Source organism: Nycticebus coucang, chromosome 12 (assembly GCF_027406575.1).
Source record: "Nycticebus coucang isolate mNycCou1 chromosome 12, mNycCou1.pri, whole genome shotgun sequence".
Classification (NCBI taxonomy): domain Eukaryota; kingdom Metazoa; phylum Chordata; class Mammalia; order Primates; family Lorisidae; genus Nycticebus; species Nycticebus coucang.
The window spans coordinates 74,280,773-74,299,245 of NC_069791.1; the positions used below are offsets into that span (position 1 = coordinate 74,280,773).

General features: G+C 42.2%; 1 protein-coding gene across 2 annotated transcripts in view; it reads left to right on the forward strand.

The window, feature by feature from the left end:
- The window catches only part of EIF4H (eukaryotic translation initiation factor 4H), a 30,703-nt gene extending 16,615 nt beyond the window's left edge, over positions 1–14,088 (forward strand). Inside the window, exons 2-7 of one of the 2 annotated variants that reach the window (XM_053557071.1) lie at positions 3,999–4,186; positions 6,086–6,150; positions 6,239–6,335; positions 6,679–6,738; positions 11,729–11,866; positions 12,101–14,088. In XM_053557071.1, the coding sequence (XP_053413046.1) occupies positions 3,999–4,186; positions 6,086–6,150; positions 6,239–6,335; positions 6,679–6,738; positions 11,729–11,866; positions 12,101–12,240 (688 nt within the window). In that variant the 3' untranslated portion in view covers positions 12,241–14,088. The remainder of the gene's footprint in view (positions 1–3,998; positions 4,187–6,085; positions 6,151–6,238; positions 6,336–6,678; positions 6,739–11,728; positions 11,867–12,100) is intronic. The other variant, XM_053557072.1, reaches the window with a different exon arrangement.
- The last annotated feature ends 4,385 nt before the right edge of the window (positions 14,089–18,473 follow it).

Consider the following 18,473-nt stretch of genomic DNA (forward strand, 5'->3'; position numbering starts at 1 on the left):
AAACCCAGCCCCAGCCAAAAACCACAAAAAAAAAAAAGAAAGTAAAGAAAAGAAAAGAAAAATGTTTTAAAAGATTGACACCTGTCGGGCGGTGCCTGTGGCTCAAAGGGGTAGGGCACCAGCCCCATATGCTGGAGGTGGCGGGTTCAAACCCAGCCCCGGCTAAAAACTGCAAAAAAAAAATAATCGACACTTGTCAAATACTTGACATCTAGAATTTATCTCAGGGAAGATGTGGAATTTTCTTCATGATACTGTTAGCAGTATATGGATAAAAAAAAAAGAACCTCCCTCCATAGCTGATTACCTCAAGTTGACATAATTTTCCTAGACTGGACATGCACCACGTGTGCATATCAGTATAGTAGGCTTAGTTCCTTATGTTGACCACCTCCGTGTGTTGACCAGTTTATTACAGTTCTTCCAGTAGTCAGCTTACAGAGGTTCTACTGTATTATTTCTCTTGGAAAAATAAGGATGACTTTGAGTAGACCTTTATTTTGAAGGGACTCATTTGTTTTTAATGTTCCTTTCAAAAGATTTGAATTTTAATTTTTTTTCCTCCTTAATTTTCCAAATGTATTCTTTGGAAAACTTTTAAATCTGCAGTAAGGGTCAAAGAATGATACAGTGGACATTGGTAGATTCCAAAGTTAATATTTTGTCACATTTGCTTTTTTGGCTAGGGGAGGACAGTGTCTTACTCTTTCCTTGGGTAGAGTGCCATGGGGTCATCTTAGCTCACACAGCAACCGCAAACTTTTGGGCTTAAGCAATCCTCTTGCCTCAGCTTCCCAAATAGCTGGGACTACAGGCACACACCACCACACCTGGCTAGTTTTTCTGTAGTTTTAGTAGAGATAAGGTCTCACTTTTGTTCAGCCTGGTCTCAAACTCCTGAGCTCAAGAAATCCACCTGCGTGGGCCTCCCAGAGTGCTAGGATTATAGGCGTGAGCCACCGTGCCTTCTTAAGGAACTTAATTAATTAACATTGATTCAGTGTCTATATATGCCATGTTCAGATTTCATTATCTGTCTTTCATAGCTATTTTTCTTTCCCAGGATCGAAATATCTCATGTAGCATTAGTTGTCATGTCGCATGAATCCCTCTGCCTTTCTATCTTTCATGACTGTGACATATTTGAAGAATTTGTGCCAAAATAGGAGACACAAAATGTAAGCCTGTCCCTTTACTAAAGACAGATACCTGTCTGGTTATTGTGATGCTTGACACGTTTTCCATTTGAGGAGGATCTTCCCCTCCTCGATTAATAATAATCTGTGGAGTGATAATTTGAGGTCATATGAATGTCTTGTTTCCCAAAAACCATTTTACTCTGGTTTTGGCATCAGAGCCTTACCTAAATCAGCTATTACGTTGGTAGTTGAAAGTATTGGTTTTATAATTATTGTATAATTTCTTCTACATTTATTGGTTGACATTTTTCAACTAATGTATAGAGCTCCCATTCATTTATCATTTATTTGTTTAAATAGACTTTCTTTTTTAGAGCAGTTTTATTATAGGTTCACAGGGAAATTGAGCAGAAAGTACAGACTTCTCAAATACCGTCTACACATAGCCTCCCCCACCATCAATATCCTACACCCGAGTGGTATGTTTGTTACAGTCAGTCAACCTGCATTGACACATCTTATCACCTAAAGTCCACAGATTGATTACTTTAGGGTTCACTCTTGGAGTTGTACATTTTATGGATTTGGACAAATGTATAATGGCTTTTTTTTTTGTAAGTCTTACTATGTCACCCTCTGTAGAGTACTGTGGCCACCTCAAACTCTTGGGCTTAAGCGATTCTCTTGCCTCAGCCTCCCAAGTAGCTGGGACTACAGGCGCCACCACAATGCCTAGCTATTTTTTTTTTGTTGTTATTGTTGTTTGGCAGGTCCAGGCCAGGTACGAACCCGCCAGCCCCAGTGTATGTGGCCAGCATCCTAGCTGCTGAGCTACAGACACCAACTCCTTTTTTTTTTTTTTTCTTTTTTTGAGATGGAGTCTTTATTGCCCAGGCTAGAGTATTGTAGCATAAGCCTAGCTCAGCAACCTCAAACTGTTCAGGTGATCCTCCTCCCTCAGCCCCCAAATAGGCGGGCCTATAATAGGTGCCTACCATAACACCCGGCTCTTTTTTTTTTTTTGTATTTTTGGTATAATTAGTAGATTAGTAGATATGGTCTCCAACTCAAGAACTCAAACAATCCTCCTGTCTTGGCTTCCCAGAGTGCTAGGATTATTGGTGTGAGCCACCATGCCCAAGATGATCTAATTTTTTAATTATATTTTAATAAGTTTAATTATATTTTAAAAAGTTGTAGTTTGAGGTAATAATGGTGGTTGCTACTATACACAGGTACACTGTAAGGTAGGTACCTTATATTTGTTACTTTTTTTTTTTTTTTTTTTGAGACAGAGCCTCAGGCTGTCACCCTGGGTAGAGTGCCATGGCATTACAGCTCACAGCAACCTCAGACTCCTGGGCTCAAGCAATTCTCCTGCCTCCGCCTCCCAAGTAACTGGGACTATAGGTGCCTGCCACAATGCCCGGCTATTTTTTTTTTTTTTTATTGCAGCTGTCGTTATTTGGCAGGCCCGGGCTGGATTCGAACCCACCAACTCAAGTGTATGTGGCTGGCGCCTTAGCCATTTGAGCCACAGGTGCCGAGCCTATATTTGTTACTTTTCAATAACTTTAAGGTCTATGTTAGTGTCAACCCAGTTTTACAGAAGTTGAATAATTCCTCAAGGTCATATGACCAGTATGTGGAAGAGTTGGGATTTAAACCAATCCTTAATACAACTGAAGAAAGAACATCTGGGTTTAAATGGGTTAGTAGGATCCAGCGGAGATTTTCTTTCTTTCTTTCCTTTTTTTGAGACTATTCATAGTTTGTCACCCTCGGTAGAGTGCCATGGCAGCAACCTTAAACTCTTTGGGTTCAAGTGATTTCCCCTACCTCAGCCTCTGGAGTATCTGGGACTACAGGTGCCTGCGACACCCCCAGCTATTTTTAGAGATGTTCTTGCTCAGGCTGGTCTCAACTTGAGCTCAGGCAATCCACCTACCTCCACCTCTCAGAGTGCTTGGGTTACAGGCCTGAGCCACTGCGCCTGGCCTCCTAGTGGAATAGTGCATGGTCAGTAGAGACTATGTACATAGACTTACTGTGCAGTGTCCAGGATTTTCATTCAGACATTCTTAATTGTCCATAATGAGGCAATAGAAACAGTTGTTTTACGTACAAATGTATTAAACTTGAGGACTTCAGTAATCTCTCCTGAATGTAATGTATTTTAGACAGCCCATTTCTGTATTTCTTTCTTCTTTTTTTTTTGTAGAGATAGTCTCACTTTATCACCCTCAGTAGAGTGCCGTGGCGTCTTACAGCTCACAGCAACCTCTAATTCCTAGGCTTAGGCAATTCTCTTGCCTCAGCCTCCCAAGTAGCTGGGACTACAGGCACCTGCCACAACGCCCGTTTTTTTTTTTTGTTGTTGTTGTTGTTGCAGTTTGGCCGGGGCTTGGTTTGAAACTGCCAACCTCGGTATATGGGGCTGGCGCCCTACCCATTGAGCCACAGGCGCCCCATTTCTGTATTTCTTACTGCTGTTGTGTATAAAGAAGGGTATTTGCTTAGATTTAAGATATCAGTACCTAGCAGATGTAGATTCTAAGTGCATAGGAGAAAAACAGTTGCTTAGGAGAATATGTTATATTTGAATTTGATTTTTCAGAAATACATTTTTACATTCCTTTTGTGTTGGGTTTTTGTCACCCAAAACAGGTACCTTTTTAATAAATGATGTTTTATAATCTTTAAAGAAGCTGTTACTGTACATTAGACTGGAGAGCTTCGCCTGCGGTGCTGGTGCAGGTTGACGTGGCTGAGTGGAAGACATCTTTGCTTGTTTTGCTTGTCCTGCTCTGAGACAGGAACACACAGGCAGACTTGAATCCTGTCTGTCTCCCCTCCTAGGTCCCGCGGCAGTGCTGGTGGCCATGGCTCCCGTAGCCAGAAGGAGCTGCCCACAGAGCCCCCCTACACAGCGTATGTAGGAAATCTACCTTTTAATACGGTTCAGGGCGACATAGATGCTATCTTTAAGGATCTCAGCATAAGGAGTGTACGGCTAGTCAGAGACAAAGACACAGACAAATTTAAAGGTGAGTTTTGGGAAATTCTTACTGTGTATTGTAAAGGGTGGGGGAGAGGAGGTGGAGGGGTCTAAATGAAAATGTATTAGTGAACCAGAAGGCTGTAGTCATGAAAGTGCTTTAAATATTTGCCTGGTCCAACTAGCTGAATAAACATTAACTCTTTAACTCATAGGTCCTCAGTTTCACTTGGGGGAAAATATTTTATGCATAATCTAGTTGGTAGAAATAGTGGTACTCGCCTGGGTTTGTTTGCCTTACTTTTATAGCAATATGTCTCTGCCATTAAAGGAATTGTCCAGGAATGAAATTAATAGAACTGAGGCCTTTAAAGACACATTTCACCTTGACTAGCCCATAGATTGTTCTTTGTAGTTCTCCTGTAATCCAGTTATTATAAAGTCCAAAAGATAACTAGGGTTGTCAGTATACATTAGTAAATTCAGGGCCTGTGTTTGGAGAAGGTTGGCTCAAATTTCCGATTTTAGTACCTGTAGGTAGTATCTCCTTAGGGTGCATGAGCAGACAGCTTTCAAGGTTTTTGAAGGCAATTGTGCCCAGTATTTAGTGCATTGTTCTAGGTACAAGGATATTTGGCTTACACATCCGTGAAAATTAGAGTGACTTATGGTTGGGAAGGGTACACCCAAGCAGAGGAAAATTACTGATCTGAGTGTTTTTGTGTATAGATGGTATTAATCATCAGTTAAATGTGTGAAAAGTTTTATCAGTTTGCTTGCTAGCAGGCATTAGGAATTCAGACTTTTGGGTGAACTCTGCCTTTGGAATGGGCCAGTAGCTAGCTACAAGTTTTAGAGATTATCTTGGAGGATCATCAGTTTAACAAATCTAGAGTATGAGATGCATAATTGGGCTGATGTTTTCTTTATGAACTTGAGTGATTTTCTCAATTACTCTCAACACTTAATACATTTAGGGAAGAAAGCTGAAAGCACGGGGATCCTCCAGCCAAGGCAGTACATTTTTTACACTAATGGCCAACAGATAAAGTTTGGACTCAAGGCTTCAAAGCACTTGCAATCTAGTGGGCTTCAAAGATGAAGTGTTGTTACTACTTAGGATAAAGATACTTGGGAGTTGGATATAGCGTGCCACATGAGCATACAGTGGGTAGGGAAATACCTAGCCCAGATTTAGACTCCCCACCACCAGGATGGAACAGTGTCAGAATCCAGCACCAAGGATCCAGGTTATCAGGAACATGTGCTTGGACCTACCGGTACCTGTCTTTTAATCAGATTCAGAGAATACCCTTGTTGCCTATATTTAAATTGTAATAGTTAATATATACTGATAACAAAAGATGAATACAAGTCACACTGAGCACCTCTTGTAATTGCAGAAACCAAACAACTTGAGTATCATAAATTTAATATAGCTTTTTCCTTTCTTAAAATGTGTATACTTTTTTTTTTGCACCTTCTGTATTTTTTTCGCTTTATGAAGCAAATTTTATATCAACTACCTGAGTAGTAAGTTAATGGACCTCTTTCTCCAAAGCCTTTTAGGTATCAAATTTGAATAAAGTCATTCAGAAGTCAGAACAACAACTCTGCGATGAACCAAGAAAGGTTTTAATGTTATGGTTAAAACAAACCAATTTAAAAGAAAATTTTTATAAAAACACATTTGCTAGTTCAGTGCATGTCTGATTAGCATTTTTTGACTGATAAAATACAAGGTGGCCATAAAGTTCGAGTGCAATTTAAAATACATCAAGTTGTATTTATTGAAAGTAAATTATGTTCTTTCAGGCTGTACTGGTCTGCTGTCATCTTGATGAAACAAAAAATGATAGTTCTGATGTAGGGAAAATAATATAGGGAGGACCCAATCCAGAATTACTTGAGGACTTGATGAGCATGTTTACTTTGCTTTCTCTTACAGGATTCTGCTATGTAGAATTCGATGAGGTGGATTCCCTGAAGGAAGCTTTGACATATGATGGTGCAGTAAGTATCCTCAGGTTTTCTCTGTCATGTTAGCGGTTGGGAGTTTTTTCCTTGCCAATACTTATACTGTTTTCCCCCTTATCATTAGCTGTTGGGTGATCGGTCACTTCGTGTGGACATTGCAGAAGGCAGAAAACAAGATAAAGGTGGCTTTGGATTCAGAAAAGGTGGACCAGATGACAGAGGTGATTGGTTCTTCTAAAACTGAACGTCATAAAAATTTGATGTATGCCAATAATTACAGTTCTTGAACTTTACTGCTAGAACTCCCATCTCATAGGTCCGGTTGGTTCTTGTGAGCTCTTAAAAATATGTATAAAATCTTGAAAGAATAGATGATGCTTCTGCAAGCCTGGGTTTTTTGCTTTGTTTTGTTTTTTTCCCCTGTTGGCAGCAAAAACTCTTAAAATAATTTCATTGAACTGAACTTCCCATCACATGAGTTGTACATCTTCCAAATGAATTTTTCGTGTTTGTGCAGCAAGGTAATGATACAACCTCAACTTTATCTTTTTTGTGTATCCTCAGGAATGGGTGGCTCTCGAGAATCTAGAGGTGGATGGGATTCCCGGGATGACTTCAATTCCGGTATCAGTATTTAAAGTATCACCACTTACTTTTTTCCAATGGCCTTGCTGCTGTTGTATGTTTCTTGTGAGTAGCCCACCTGGCCAGACTACTTCTTTAGTTCTTTTAACAAATAAAACCTTCCTAAAAGGTACCCAGGCATGCAAGTAAGCCTCTTGGGGTAGGACTTGAGCACTCCACGCTTTGTCAGCCTCTGCTGTTCCTTTGATACACACAAGCCTCAGTCTGGCTCAAGCAGCTTTCTCAGGCTCTAGCCCAGGGAAGCTCTTTGGTGGTTTTGTGTGCAGAACAAAGAGAAGTGCTGTTATTTCTACAAAACATAATACAGGCGTGACTGTGGTTCCTGGTGGCTCCTTCTTAGATGATAAAAGGTAGTCTTCCTGATGACCAGTTTTTCTTTTAATGGCGGACATGATTATGTTCCCCATCCCCTTTTTTGCCAACCCAGGCAGATCAATTCTATGTTTTTCACTCAGGAGGTCAGTTTGCATGCCAAGCCTCTGCTTTGAAGGATTGGTCTCCTAAGCATTTCTTTATCTCTACTTTTTATTTTTTGAATTGTAAGAGTATGATTTTTTTTTTATACAAGTAATAAAAATGTCAATTTTAACAGAAAGGAGGTAGGAACAGAAAGCAAGTCTGTATTCTTTCCCACAAATTTGAAATGCTCTCTCCACTATATAAAAACATCAGCACTCCCTCCCCTCACCAAAACAAAAACATGAAGTAATTGGTAAGTATAAAAGAGTCTGGTACAGCCCATCTTGGAAGTTTGAAATTCTTAAAATTTATGATATTACTACTGCTATAGGTAAACAATTGACTATCTAATGAATAGTTGTTTTTTTATTTAAGTCCTATAGCCAGTCAGAAATGAGCTTATTCATAAAAGTACAGTATGATCCAGTAAACCTGTAATTTTATGTATAAGCTAGTCTCTGATTGAAACATGCAACAAATGTCTTCTCTGAGCTAACCAGTTGACTCAATGAGTGGTGGCCTTTGACCTGCCAGTTTTGTATTTGCAGGTGCTGTGGACAGTACCTAAATAACTAACACCTTCTTCTCTTGGCTCAGCTTGGCTGTTGGTGCTCATGCAGAGACAACAGTGAGCACAAGCCACAGCCTTGCCACCTGTCAATTCCAGCTGTAGTGTGTGGTGACATCTAAAACCTGATGTGCTCACGGAATGGGATAATGGCTGATTTGGTGCAGAAATGGATATTTTTTACTCTTTAATAGAATGGTGCTTTTTTTTCTTTTTTAAACGATACATGCTCATTGTTCTAAAAAAAAAAATTACAGAGAAGAAAACAAAGTTCAGGCTCGGTGGCGCACACCTATAATCCTAGCACTCTGGGAGACTAGGGTGGATGGATCACCTGAGCTCAGGAGTTTGAGGCCAGGCTAAGCAAGAGTGAGATCCCGTCTCTAAAAACTATCCGGGTGTTGCGGTGGGTGCCTGTAATCCCAGCTACTTGGGAGGCTGAGGCAAATAGGTCTCTTGAGCCCAAGAGTTTGAGGTGGCTGTGAGCTATGATGCTACAGCACTTTAGACTCCACAGCACTCTACAAGGGTGACAAATAAAGCTCTGCCTCAAGAAAAGAAAGAAAGGGGGTGGTGCCTGTGGCTCAGTGAGTAGGGCGCCGGCCCCATATGCCGAGGGTGGCGGGTTCAAACCCAGCCCCGGCCAAACTGCAACAAAAAAATAGCTGGGCGTTGTGGCGGGCGCCTGTAGTCCCAGCTGCTCGGGAGGCTGAGGCAAAGAGAATCGCGTAAGCCCAAGAGTTAGAGGTTGCAGTGAGCCGTGTGACACCACGGCACCCTACCCAAGGGCGGTACAAATAAAAACATCCCACCACCAGAAATAGCCAGTGTGTTAAACTAAGCTTTGTAAAAAAAACTAAGGATTCTCATCAATAGTTTGCTTCCTAGAAATCTGTCAGAAATCTTGATTAAAGGTACTTGTTAATGTCGGACATTGCTTTTCCTTCATGATTTCCCCATTGTTTATTTCATCAGAGGTTTTGAAATGAGGCTTTCACTTGATATTGCTGCATTTTTTTTTTCCCTTTCTATGGTGCTTTATCATGTAGCGACAAAGCAGCAATTGTGTTTATTTACCTCACCAATGTGGGTGTGTGCTGATGTGTTTCATGCTAAAACTGGTAGCAAAAATTACTTAATCTCATTTTAAAGGTGTGTGAATTCCATACTCACACAGAAAGGCATACTTCATATTTTCAAAACATTAGTTTTGGGGAAATATCAGGTTTAATGCTCAAATACTAATTAAGCTTATTTATCAAACTGTGTAATCTCTGGTTGTTAGAAGACTTTTTAAAAAGACCTTATACCTGACTATATGCACCCAAATGTTATTTCCCTGAAGCAATTCCTATTGGTCTAAAGCGATGTAGAGTTGTTCATGTGTTCAGTCTATGAATTGGATTTGAAATAACTTTTTCATATCTTTTCAAAATTTTGCCACTCTTAAAGTGCATAAACTACCAACATTGGCGATAACATTCGGTTCTCACTATTCAAGGTATTTGTGTTTTATAAAGTCAATAGATCGCTGAATTAGCCAATGCTGAACTGTGTCTCCTAGAGGAAGTACAGGGTTAGGTTCCTGCAAGCCTCTGGTCACAATGTTTTCATCAGCAAATCATAACCTTGGATTTTTGGTTTTGTTTTTGTTTTTAAGACAGAGTCTCAAGCTGTCATCCTGGGTAGAGTACGGTGGCATCACAGCTCACAGCAACCTCAAACTCTTGGACTTTAAGTGATTCTCTTGCCTCAGCCTCCCATGTAGCTGGGACTACAGGCGCCCACCACAACACCCAGCTATTTTTGTTGTTGTTGGCAGTTGTCATTGTTGTTTTAGCTGGCCAGGGCTGGGTTCCAACCCACCAGCCTTGGTGTATGTGCCAAGTGCCCTACCCACTGAGCTATGGGCACCTCCCACAACCTTGTTTTAAAACACAGTGTTGGCTCAGCACCTGTTAAGACGCCAGCCACATACACCTGAGCTGGCAGGTTTGAATCCAGCCCAGGCCCGCCAAACAACAATAACGGTTGCAACCCAAAAATAGCCAGGCGTTGTGGCGGGCTCCTGTAGTCCCAGCTACTTGGGAGGTGGAGGCAGGAGAATCGCTTGAGGCCAGGAGTTGGAGGTTGCTGTGAGCTGTGATGTCACAGCACTCTACCCAGGGCAACAGCTTGAGGCTCTGTCTCAAAAAAAAGACACAGTGTTGATTCATTAACATTGAACTCATGTAATGTATATAAGTCCAAATGAAAATTTTCTTACTCCCGTTTTTCTGAAAAGCACAGCACAGCAGACTTGCTTAGGAATACTAGAGACCACTTCAGCACTGCATTTGGGGGCTATTTTAAACCATGAAGTCATCACCAAAAGGCACAAAATGGCAAAACCCTGGCACTAAAGGGATCACAAAAGGACTGTTGTTTACATTATAAGAGCTGAAAGAAGGTGGCAGAATATTGCCCTTTTCTACCTCATTTGGGAAGGAGCACATCTGGTGACACAAATCTTCCCTTGCTCTCTCATGTCCATGAATGACTACATAAGTGCCACAGAATTTGGGGGGTTATAAATACGGAGTCTGAATAATGAGGTTCAACTGAATATAGAATATATACCTCAGGTTCTGAAAGTTCTCAAAAATAAGTTACCTTTGGGTACTTAAACCAAGGGAACAAACTCATTTGTTTAATGGTCATACTCCTTAAATTTTCACTAAATTTAAACTCAAACTTCAATAGGTTATCCTTACTTTAATCCTACCATGAGAGACTTTTCATTTAAGCACAAGAAAGTCTCTAAGGTTCTTAAAATTCATTGAAAAGTAGTCTTGTGGGCGGCGCCTGTGGCTCAGTAAGTAGGGTGCCGGTCCCATATGCCGGAGGTGGCGGGTTCAAACTCAGCCCCGGCCAAAAAAACCACAAAAAAAAAAAAAAGAAAAGAAAAGTAGTCTTGTTATGGCCCAGGTGTGGTCACACCTATAATCCTGGCATTCCTGAGGCCATGTCTGCCAGACTAGCCTGAGCAAGAGCAAGACCCTGTCTTTAAAAATAGTAACCCTTGTGGTGGGCTCCTATAGTCCCAGCTACTTGGAGGCTGAAGCAAGAGGATCTCTTGAACCCAGTTTGAGGTTGCTGTGAGCTATGATGCCATGGTACTGTACCGAAGGTGCCAAAGTAAGAAGACTGTCTCAAAAAAAAAAAAGAAAAATAGTCTTCCTTTCTACACACTTTCCAATTGCAAATCAGGTGACAATTTACTTTTGCTAAGAGACATTCACAAATGAGGAAAGAAACTTCCTTTCTCCCTCACCCTGGGAGGTGCAGCTTGAGCTGTTTTGCTAACAGCCTCCTCTGTAGGGAGCGGCCTGCCTTGGATAACTGCTTTCTTTAACACACAGGTGCCTTGATTTTAGAATGATCCACACCTGAAATGCAGCAGAAAAAGGAAAATGGGGAGTGTCACCCAGAGGTGACTTTGTATTTTTATTTTATCTTCATATAGCTTTTTCTTGTGATTTCGTGCCCTGTGTTATTTAAAATAAGTGCTTCTAAATTTCAGGTTTACCTTTGTTAAATAACAGTTAAGGTTTACATTATAAAATGAAATTAAACCTGTTTTAAGGATTTTTGTTTTAAAACACATTAAAATGGAGTTTCATGGATTTTTTTTTTTTTACTTTCCCTGTAAGCTGAGAATTTAAACAGCTCATTTTATTTTTCTCTTTTAATCTCCCGATTCTTTATTTGAAAAGTCTATTAAGCATTGTAATTTCCCAGCAGATTCACATTTGGACCCATTTCAATGCACTTTATTTGGAAAAACTTCAGATACTGGATAAAATAAAGAATATAAACTCAGAACCAGTTCACAGAACACTCAATAACCAACTTTTAGACAGTTGTTTGAGAAGTGATTCTGTGTCCCCCTTCCTTCTTCAGGCTTCAGGGATGACTTCCTGGGAGGCAGGGGAGGCAGTCGCCCAAGTGACCGGAGAACAGGCCCTCCAATGGGCAGTCGTTTCAGAGATGGCCCTCCCCTTCGTGGATCCAACATGGATTTCAGAGAACCAACAGAAGGTATGGCAGTCTGTTGTAAAGGAAGGGTGCATTGACTGCCCCTTACATAAACTGTTGTTTCACACATAGTGGGATCACCCCCTTTATCTTAAACAGGAAATATATCTTTGAGCATTTGCTGATAAATTGTTTTATCAGGCTGTTAATTTTTGAAATGAACATCAGTTGGGTTATTTTGCCTGAATGTGAAGTGGGATCCATTCTTTTATAAACTACTTTTTTTTTCTCCCCCAGAGGAAAGAGCTCAGAGACCACGACTCCAGCTTAAACCTCGAACAGTTGCAACGCCCCTCAATCAAGTAGCCAATCCCAACTCTGCCATCTTCGGGGGAGCCAGGCCCAGAGAGGAAGTCGTTCACAAGGAGCAAGAATGAGCCTGCAGCTGGGAGGGAATGGGGTGTGGGGGGGTTAGAGCAAGACCTCAGCCTGGCGATTCTCCCTGGGCGGCAGTCCTGCAGTTACCATCCCTGCGCCTGACATTGTCCTCCTCTCTTACAACGGAAACACAGAGCTTGTGAATGCATGTCAGCTGTTAACAAGTGGTTTTTAGTACATTCTTGGCTTTGCTGTATCTAGTGCCTGTTTGTACATTTTTTTTCCTACCACTTCCCCATTTTCCTTCTGTCCTTTTGCCTTCTTGCTCTTCGTTTTCCTTACAGCACAGGAGTTTCTCTGGAAGAGCAAAGCCAGCCACCACGTGGGAGCTGTTGGGGTTAAGGTGCTGCTTCATTTTTCTCCTTTGCTTTCTCTTTTTACTTTAGACACACTGGCCAAACCCTAGGCATCTCCTTTGATTTTTCTCAGTCCTCCTTTTCTGACCTGCATGTTGAGTTCTGTATTGCTGTGGCTTCCAAGGGGGTAGTGGAGGGGGGACAGAAGTCACTGACAAATTGAACTGCATTTCGTTTTTATTCTGCTGTGCTTGACATACAGTATTTGAGGCACCTTGTTTTCAAAACAATGATAAAAATATCTGTTGATCTTTGCAGATTCCTTCCCATTCCTATTTATAGGTGGTAGTCCTGTCCCTGTTACCCCCTTCCCAAACGGACTATCAGGAAAATAAGCTCACATTTCAAACAGTGGAACCTGAAAGGGTCATTATGGGCTATTAGCGAGGAATCCACAGAGAAAATAAGACTGAATGCTTTTATTTGCTCGTGCATTTTTGTTACTGCTCTTTTGAGATCCTGTCCAAGCTGCCTCACTCATTTCATGGGGTGTTAAGATGTTCCTCTCTGGCTGGGTGCAGCAAACTGCCAGCTTGTGTTTTATTTGGCTGGGCTGAGGCGCTTTGGGGATTGAAGGGGGTGGTGCTTCCACTACGCTAGGCAAACTTTACAGCACTGACATTGCTTTTCTCCAAATCTCTGTTTGTGTATTTTGTGTTTGTTTCCTAGTATAGGTAACATGAGATACTGTGCTTCCCACTGCCCCTTACATTCATCGTGAAAATGGGCCTAGAATATGGCACTTTATTTCACTTAATGAATTGAAAATTTTACTATGCAGAGCAGTCAAGAAATTTAAATTAACTATAGATGACAATAAATGTCTACGTTTGCTGCCTTATCCTTCAGACAAAGTTTTACTATTCCTATGTAGAGTGTCTAGCACTTACTTGGGTATAGGAGGTGAGGCTTTTATGCTCGCACACCGGTGTGTGAACAAAGGAAAAAAATTTTTAGCATCAGTATGTCCCATTAGGAGCAGTTCAGGGGCAGCTAGCCGCTAGAGCCCCAGGGGAAAATGCCCTCCTAACGTGAGGACTGCAAGGCCCAGGGTGGCCTGGCTTGCACAGCATAGTATGCTTAGGTAAGTTAGTTGGTCACTAGCTGTCATCCTTGGCTTCTCTTACTGTATCTTTGTTACAAGGTCTCAGCAATCTACAGAACTCTCAAACCTTTCCTTCCTTCTCCCTGTCAGCTTCTCTGCTTCTGAGATAAGAACCATTTGTGTAACACCAATACTTAACTTAAGAAAGACATGCATTATGTGGTTGTAATCAAACCTGATGCTTTCAGATGACCTACTCACATCTTCAATGTGGAAAAGATAAAGAACAAAACAATTCATCTAAACTTCTGGGCAATCCAGTTGACTTTTAAATGTAAGAATGGAATTCCAAACACTTAACACATTCAGCTATATGACAGAAAGTAAATCTATGGATATGGTATTTTGTGAATGATCTTTTAAATAAAAGAAAACCTTACGTAATATTTAATGCTTGTCTTTATTTTTTAATGCTTTTTGCTGCTTGTGAAATTAATGATTTTGAGAAACACCATTTATACATTAAAGAGAGTCTACTGTAATTTATATCTTGGGTTTGGTGGGATTATTTAAAAAGCTAGTATTGATTAGAAATAAGATCCCATTTTCCTCTTGTTTTTTCCCCTAACTTCCTAAAAATGTAATTTTTTTTTTTTTTTTTTTTTGGTACAGACAGGGTCTCACTTTACTGCCCTCAGTAGAGTGCCGTAGTGTCACAGCTCACAGCAACCTCCAACTCCTGGGCTTAGGCGATTCTCTTGCCTCAGCCTCCTGAGTAGCTGGGACTACAGGCGCCCGCCACAACACCCGGCTTTTTTTGTTGCAATTTGGCTGGGGCCGGTTTGAACCTGCCACCCTTGGTATGTGGGGCTGGCACCCTACTCAGTGAGCCACAGGCACTGCCCTAAAAAATGTAATTTTCTTATCTAGACAGGAACTTAAGAAGTCTAGCAGTAGTTTTTGGTTAGGTAAAGGAACATTTTGTTTTCCAAATGGAAGAAATCAAGTATTTACAGTGCCTGCTGTTAACAACTGCTTGTTTATAAAAAATCCTCATGACTGGTGGGTGCTGCTTCCTAGCAAGCAGAGGTGCTGCTGCATGGTTTGCCATTTGGTAGTTTTTCTATCTGCTTTTGTAAGCAAAGGTGGGCCACATGGACAGTGCGCAAAAGTTTCGACATACGTTTGGGAAAATCCCGGCTGTCTTTGGGTGACAGGGCAGCTCTCAACCTTGAGCTAGGGCTACAGCTGAATTTTAAGGATAAGGTGGGCAGGGCTGGTGAGTTCCTGGACGTATTAATTGCTTCCACTGCTTCCTAGGCAAGCATGAGTGCAGAAGAGGACTTGGAGCCTCCCAGTGTTCTCTTTAATCGGGGAGATCCCAAAGACCAAGAAATCCTCTTAACTCCAAGTTGAGGAGCTGGGATTTTATCTTCTGTAGAGATTTCCTGTGGCTGGCCAGAGACTTAAAATCCAGCTGTGAGCCTTCTTTCCAAGGGTCCTGTGTGTTCCCATCTCTGAAGGGCTTGTGGATGGTTCCCATGTTTAAAAAAGTCAGCTGTGGGGCGGCGCCTGTGGCTCTGAGTAGGGCGCTGGCCCCATATGCCGAGGGTGGCGGGTTGAAACCCAGCCCCGGCCAAACTGCAACAAAAAAATAGCCGGGCGTTGTGGTGGGCACCTGTAGTCCCAGCTGCTTGGGAGGCTGAGGCAAGAGAATCGCGGAAGCCCAAGAGTTAGAGGTTGCTGTGAGCTGTGAGACATCATGGCACTCTACCCGAGGGCAGTAAAAGTGAGACTCTGTCTCTACAAAAATAAATAAATAAATAAATAAAAATTAAAAAAAAAAGTCAGCTGTGGGCAGTGTCTGTGGCTCTGAGTAGGGCACCAGCCCCATATACTGAGGGTGGTGGGTTCAAACCCAGCCCTGGCCAAATTGCAACAGCAACAACAAAAACAGCCAGGTGTTGTGGCCGGTGCCTGTAGTCCCAGGTACTTAGGGGGACTGAGGCAAGAGAATTGCCTGAGCCCAAGAGCTGGAGGTTACTGTGAGCTGTGTGCCACAGCACTCTACTGAGGGCGACAAAGTGAGACTCATTGTCTCTAAAAAAAAAAAAAGCTGTGTCTCAGTCATTCTGAGGTTTTCAAATGCCAAAGTGGAGCTTGTGCAGCTGTCTTCTGGCCTCCCTGAACTTTACCCTTACAGTGGTTACTTCTCAGCAAGCACCGATTTCCTTGGTCAGTAGATAGAGAAAGCTTTTTTGTACCTCCCTCCCATCCTAAAGTAGCTGGATTAAGGCAAGGTATGTCCCCAGGTGAACGAACGAATGAATAGGGTCATTCTGGTAAAAATTTGTCCCAACCATGTCAGTGTTGCAGAGAAGGGCTTAGACGGGTAGGTAGTTGATACCTGGCTTCTCTCTTAAACTGGCTAAAGAGAACCAAAACTTAATGGTGTGGCAAGCGAGGTCCTTTAAATGAGAGTCTCAAGTTTCTGAAGAATGTTTTTTACCTCAGAATCCTTTTTGTCAGGGCAAGTGTTTCTCTAGGACCTGGTACTTGGTGACTCACTTCTTTTGCTGCTTTTTTTTAAATTTCAAATTAATATGAGGATACAATTTTTTTTTTTTTTTTTTTTGAGACAGAGTCTCATTATGTCGTCACAGCTCACAGCAACCTCAAACTCTTGGGCTTAAGCAATTCTCTTGCCTCCGCCTCCCAAGTAGCTGGGATCACAGGCACCTGCCATAACGCCTGGCTATTTTTGTTTGTTTGTTTTGCAGGCCCAGACCGTGTTTGAACCCACCAGCCCTCAAGCATGTGGCTGGAGCCCTAACCACTGAGCCGCCCTGAGGGTACAAATTTTTAGGTTACATTGTTTTCAATTACAAGGTAAGATTCAAGTTGTAGTTGAGCCCTCCACCCAGGGGGCGTACTAAATACCCTCATACTGTGCACTTTAGGTGAGATTCCCGCCAATTGCCCTCTCCGCTCCTCAATGTCATTTCTCACATGTGGTATTCTGTGGTTTGGGCTCCAGAGCCTAGGAAGGGAAACATTTCCACACCTGACTTCCAGAAATCAGGACTTTACATTGTGACTCAGAATGTTGTGTTTGTTCTTGGATCTTCTTGGAGGTCTTAGGACAGGAAGGAAAGAGGTTGACAGGTGTACATTGGGTGAGGAGAGGTTGACAGGTGTACATTGGGTGAGGAGTGGGAGGTGTCAGGATTGTTATCTGGTGTCCACTTCCAATTTGTGAATTCTCAGTGGAGATTACTTCATAGAGATTAAGAAGAGTTAATAGGCTCGGCGCCAGCCACATAAAGCTGGCCGGTTCAAATCCAGCCCAGGCCCCCCAAACAACAATGACAGCTGCAACCAAAAAAAAAATAGGCTGGCATTGTGGCGGGTGCCTGTCGTCTCAGCTACTTGAGAGGCTGAGGCAGGAGAATCGCTCGAGCCCAGCCAGGAGTTGGAGGTTGCTGTGAGCTGTGATGCCAGAGCACTCTACTCGCTGACAGCTTGAGGCTGTCTCAAAAAAAAAAAAAGCTAATTAATTCAGAACTTGGGTTTGTCTGCTAGGTAGGGTGGTGAAACAACCCAACCTGAAACGTCTGCCCTGAAGGAAGTTCTTCCACAGAGGAGCAAGGGCCAGGCTTATCAGATTTTCCTAAAGAAGTGGGTCTGTTGTGCGGCGCCTGTGGCTCAGTCAGTAAGGCACCAGCCCCATATACCGAGGGTGGCGGGTTCAAACCCGCCCCGGCTGAACTGCAACCAAAAAATAGCTGGGCGTTGTGGCGGGCGCCTGTAGTCCCAGCTACTCTGGAGGCTGAGGCAAGAGAATCGCTTAAGCCCAGGAGTTGGAGGTTGCTGTGAGCTGTGTGATGCCATGGCACTCTACCGAGGGCCATAAAGTGAGACTCTGTCTCTACAAAAAAAAAAAAAAAAAAAAAAAAAGAAGTGGGTCTGTCTTGGGCCACAGTTGGTTTTGTTTCTTTGGTGAAAGCTTGGCTCTTCCTTTTGTGTTCTGCCCAATCTAACAATATTAAGATGTGTAAAGTCACCTGCTCTTTGTGAGGTTTCCAGACTTATGAAACACATCAATCTTCAGAGTCTTACCTTTGCCAGAGAGACAGAAGGAGTGGGGGGGGGCCTTGGTGTGTGCCACACCTTCTGGGGGCAAGACATGATTGCAAGAGGGACTTTACCTAACAAATGCAATCAGTGTAACCTGGCTTATTGTACCCTCAATGAATCCCCAACAAAAAAAAAAAAAATAAGAGTCTTACCTTTGCAATTTTTTTTGTATGAAAGTTAAACAAAATAACAAACACTAGGTACTTAATTACAACCTATCTTTAGCCTCCTTCCTCATCTGGAACTCCTCTCTAATTCTGTAAAATGTTACACAGACAAAAGCACAGGGTTTTTCCAGGGCAAGCTTTTTCCTTTGAGCCCTGGAGAGAATTTGTTTCCTATACTTGTTTCTTCGTGGGAGGCAGAGTTAAACAACCTAGCTTGTCCTCAATGAGATTGGGAGGAGGAGAGATCAGAAATTTTATAAATAGCACCAAGATTCCTGGGAATTAGTAGAAGTTTCCCTCATATACATCATACTCTATTGAATTTAAGAATATGCTCATCACGGCTTGTCGCCCATAGCGTAGTGGTTACGGTGCCAGCCACATACACAGAGGCTGACAGGTTCAAACCCAGCCCAGGCCTGCTAAACAATGACAACTGCAACCAAAAATTAGGCAAGCGTTGTGGTGGGTGCCTGTAGTACCAGGTACTTGGGAGGCTGAGGCAAGAAAATTGCTTAAGCCCAAGA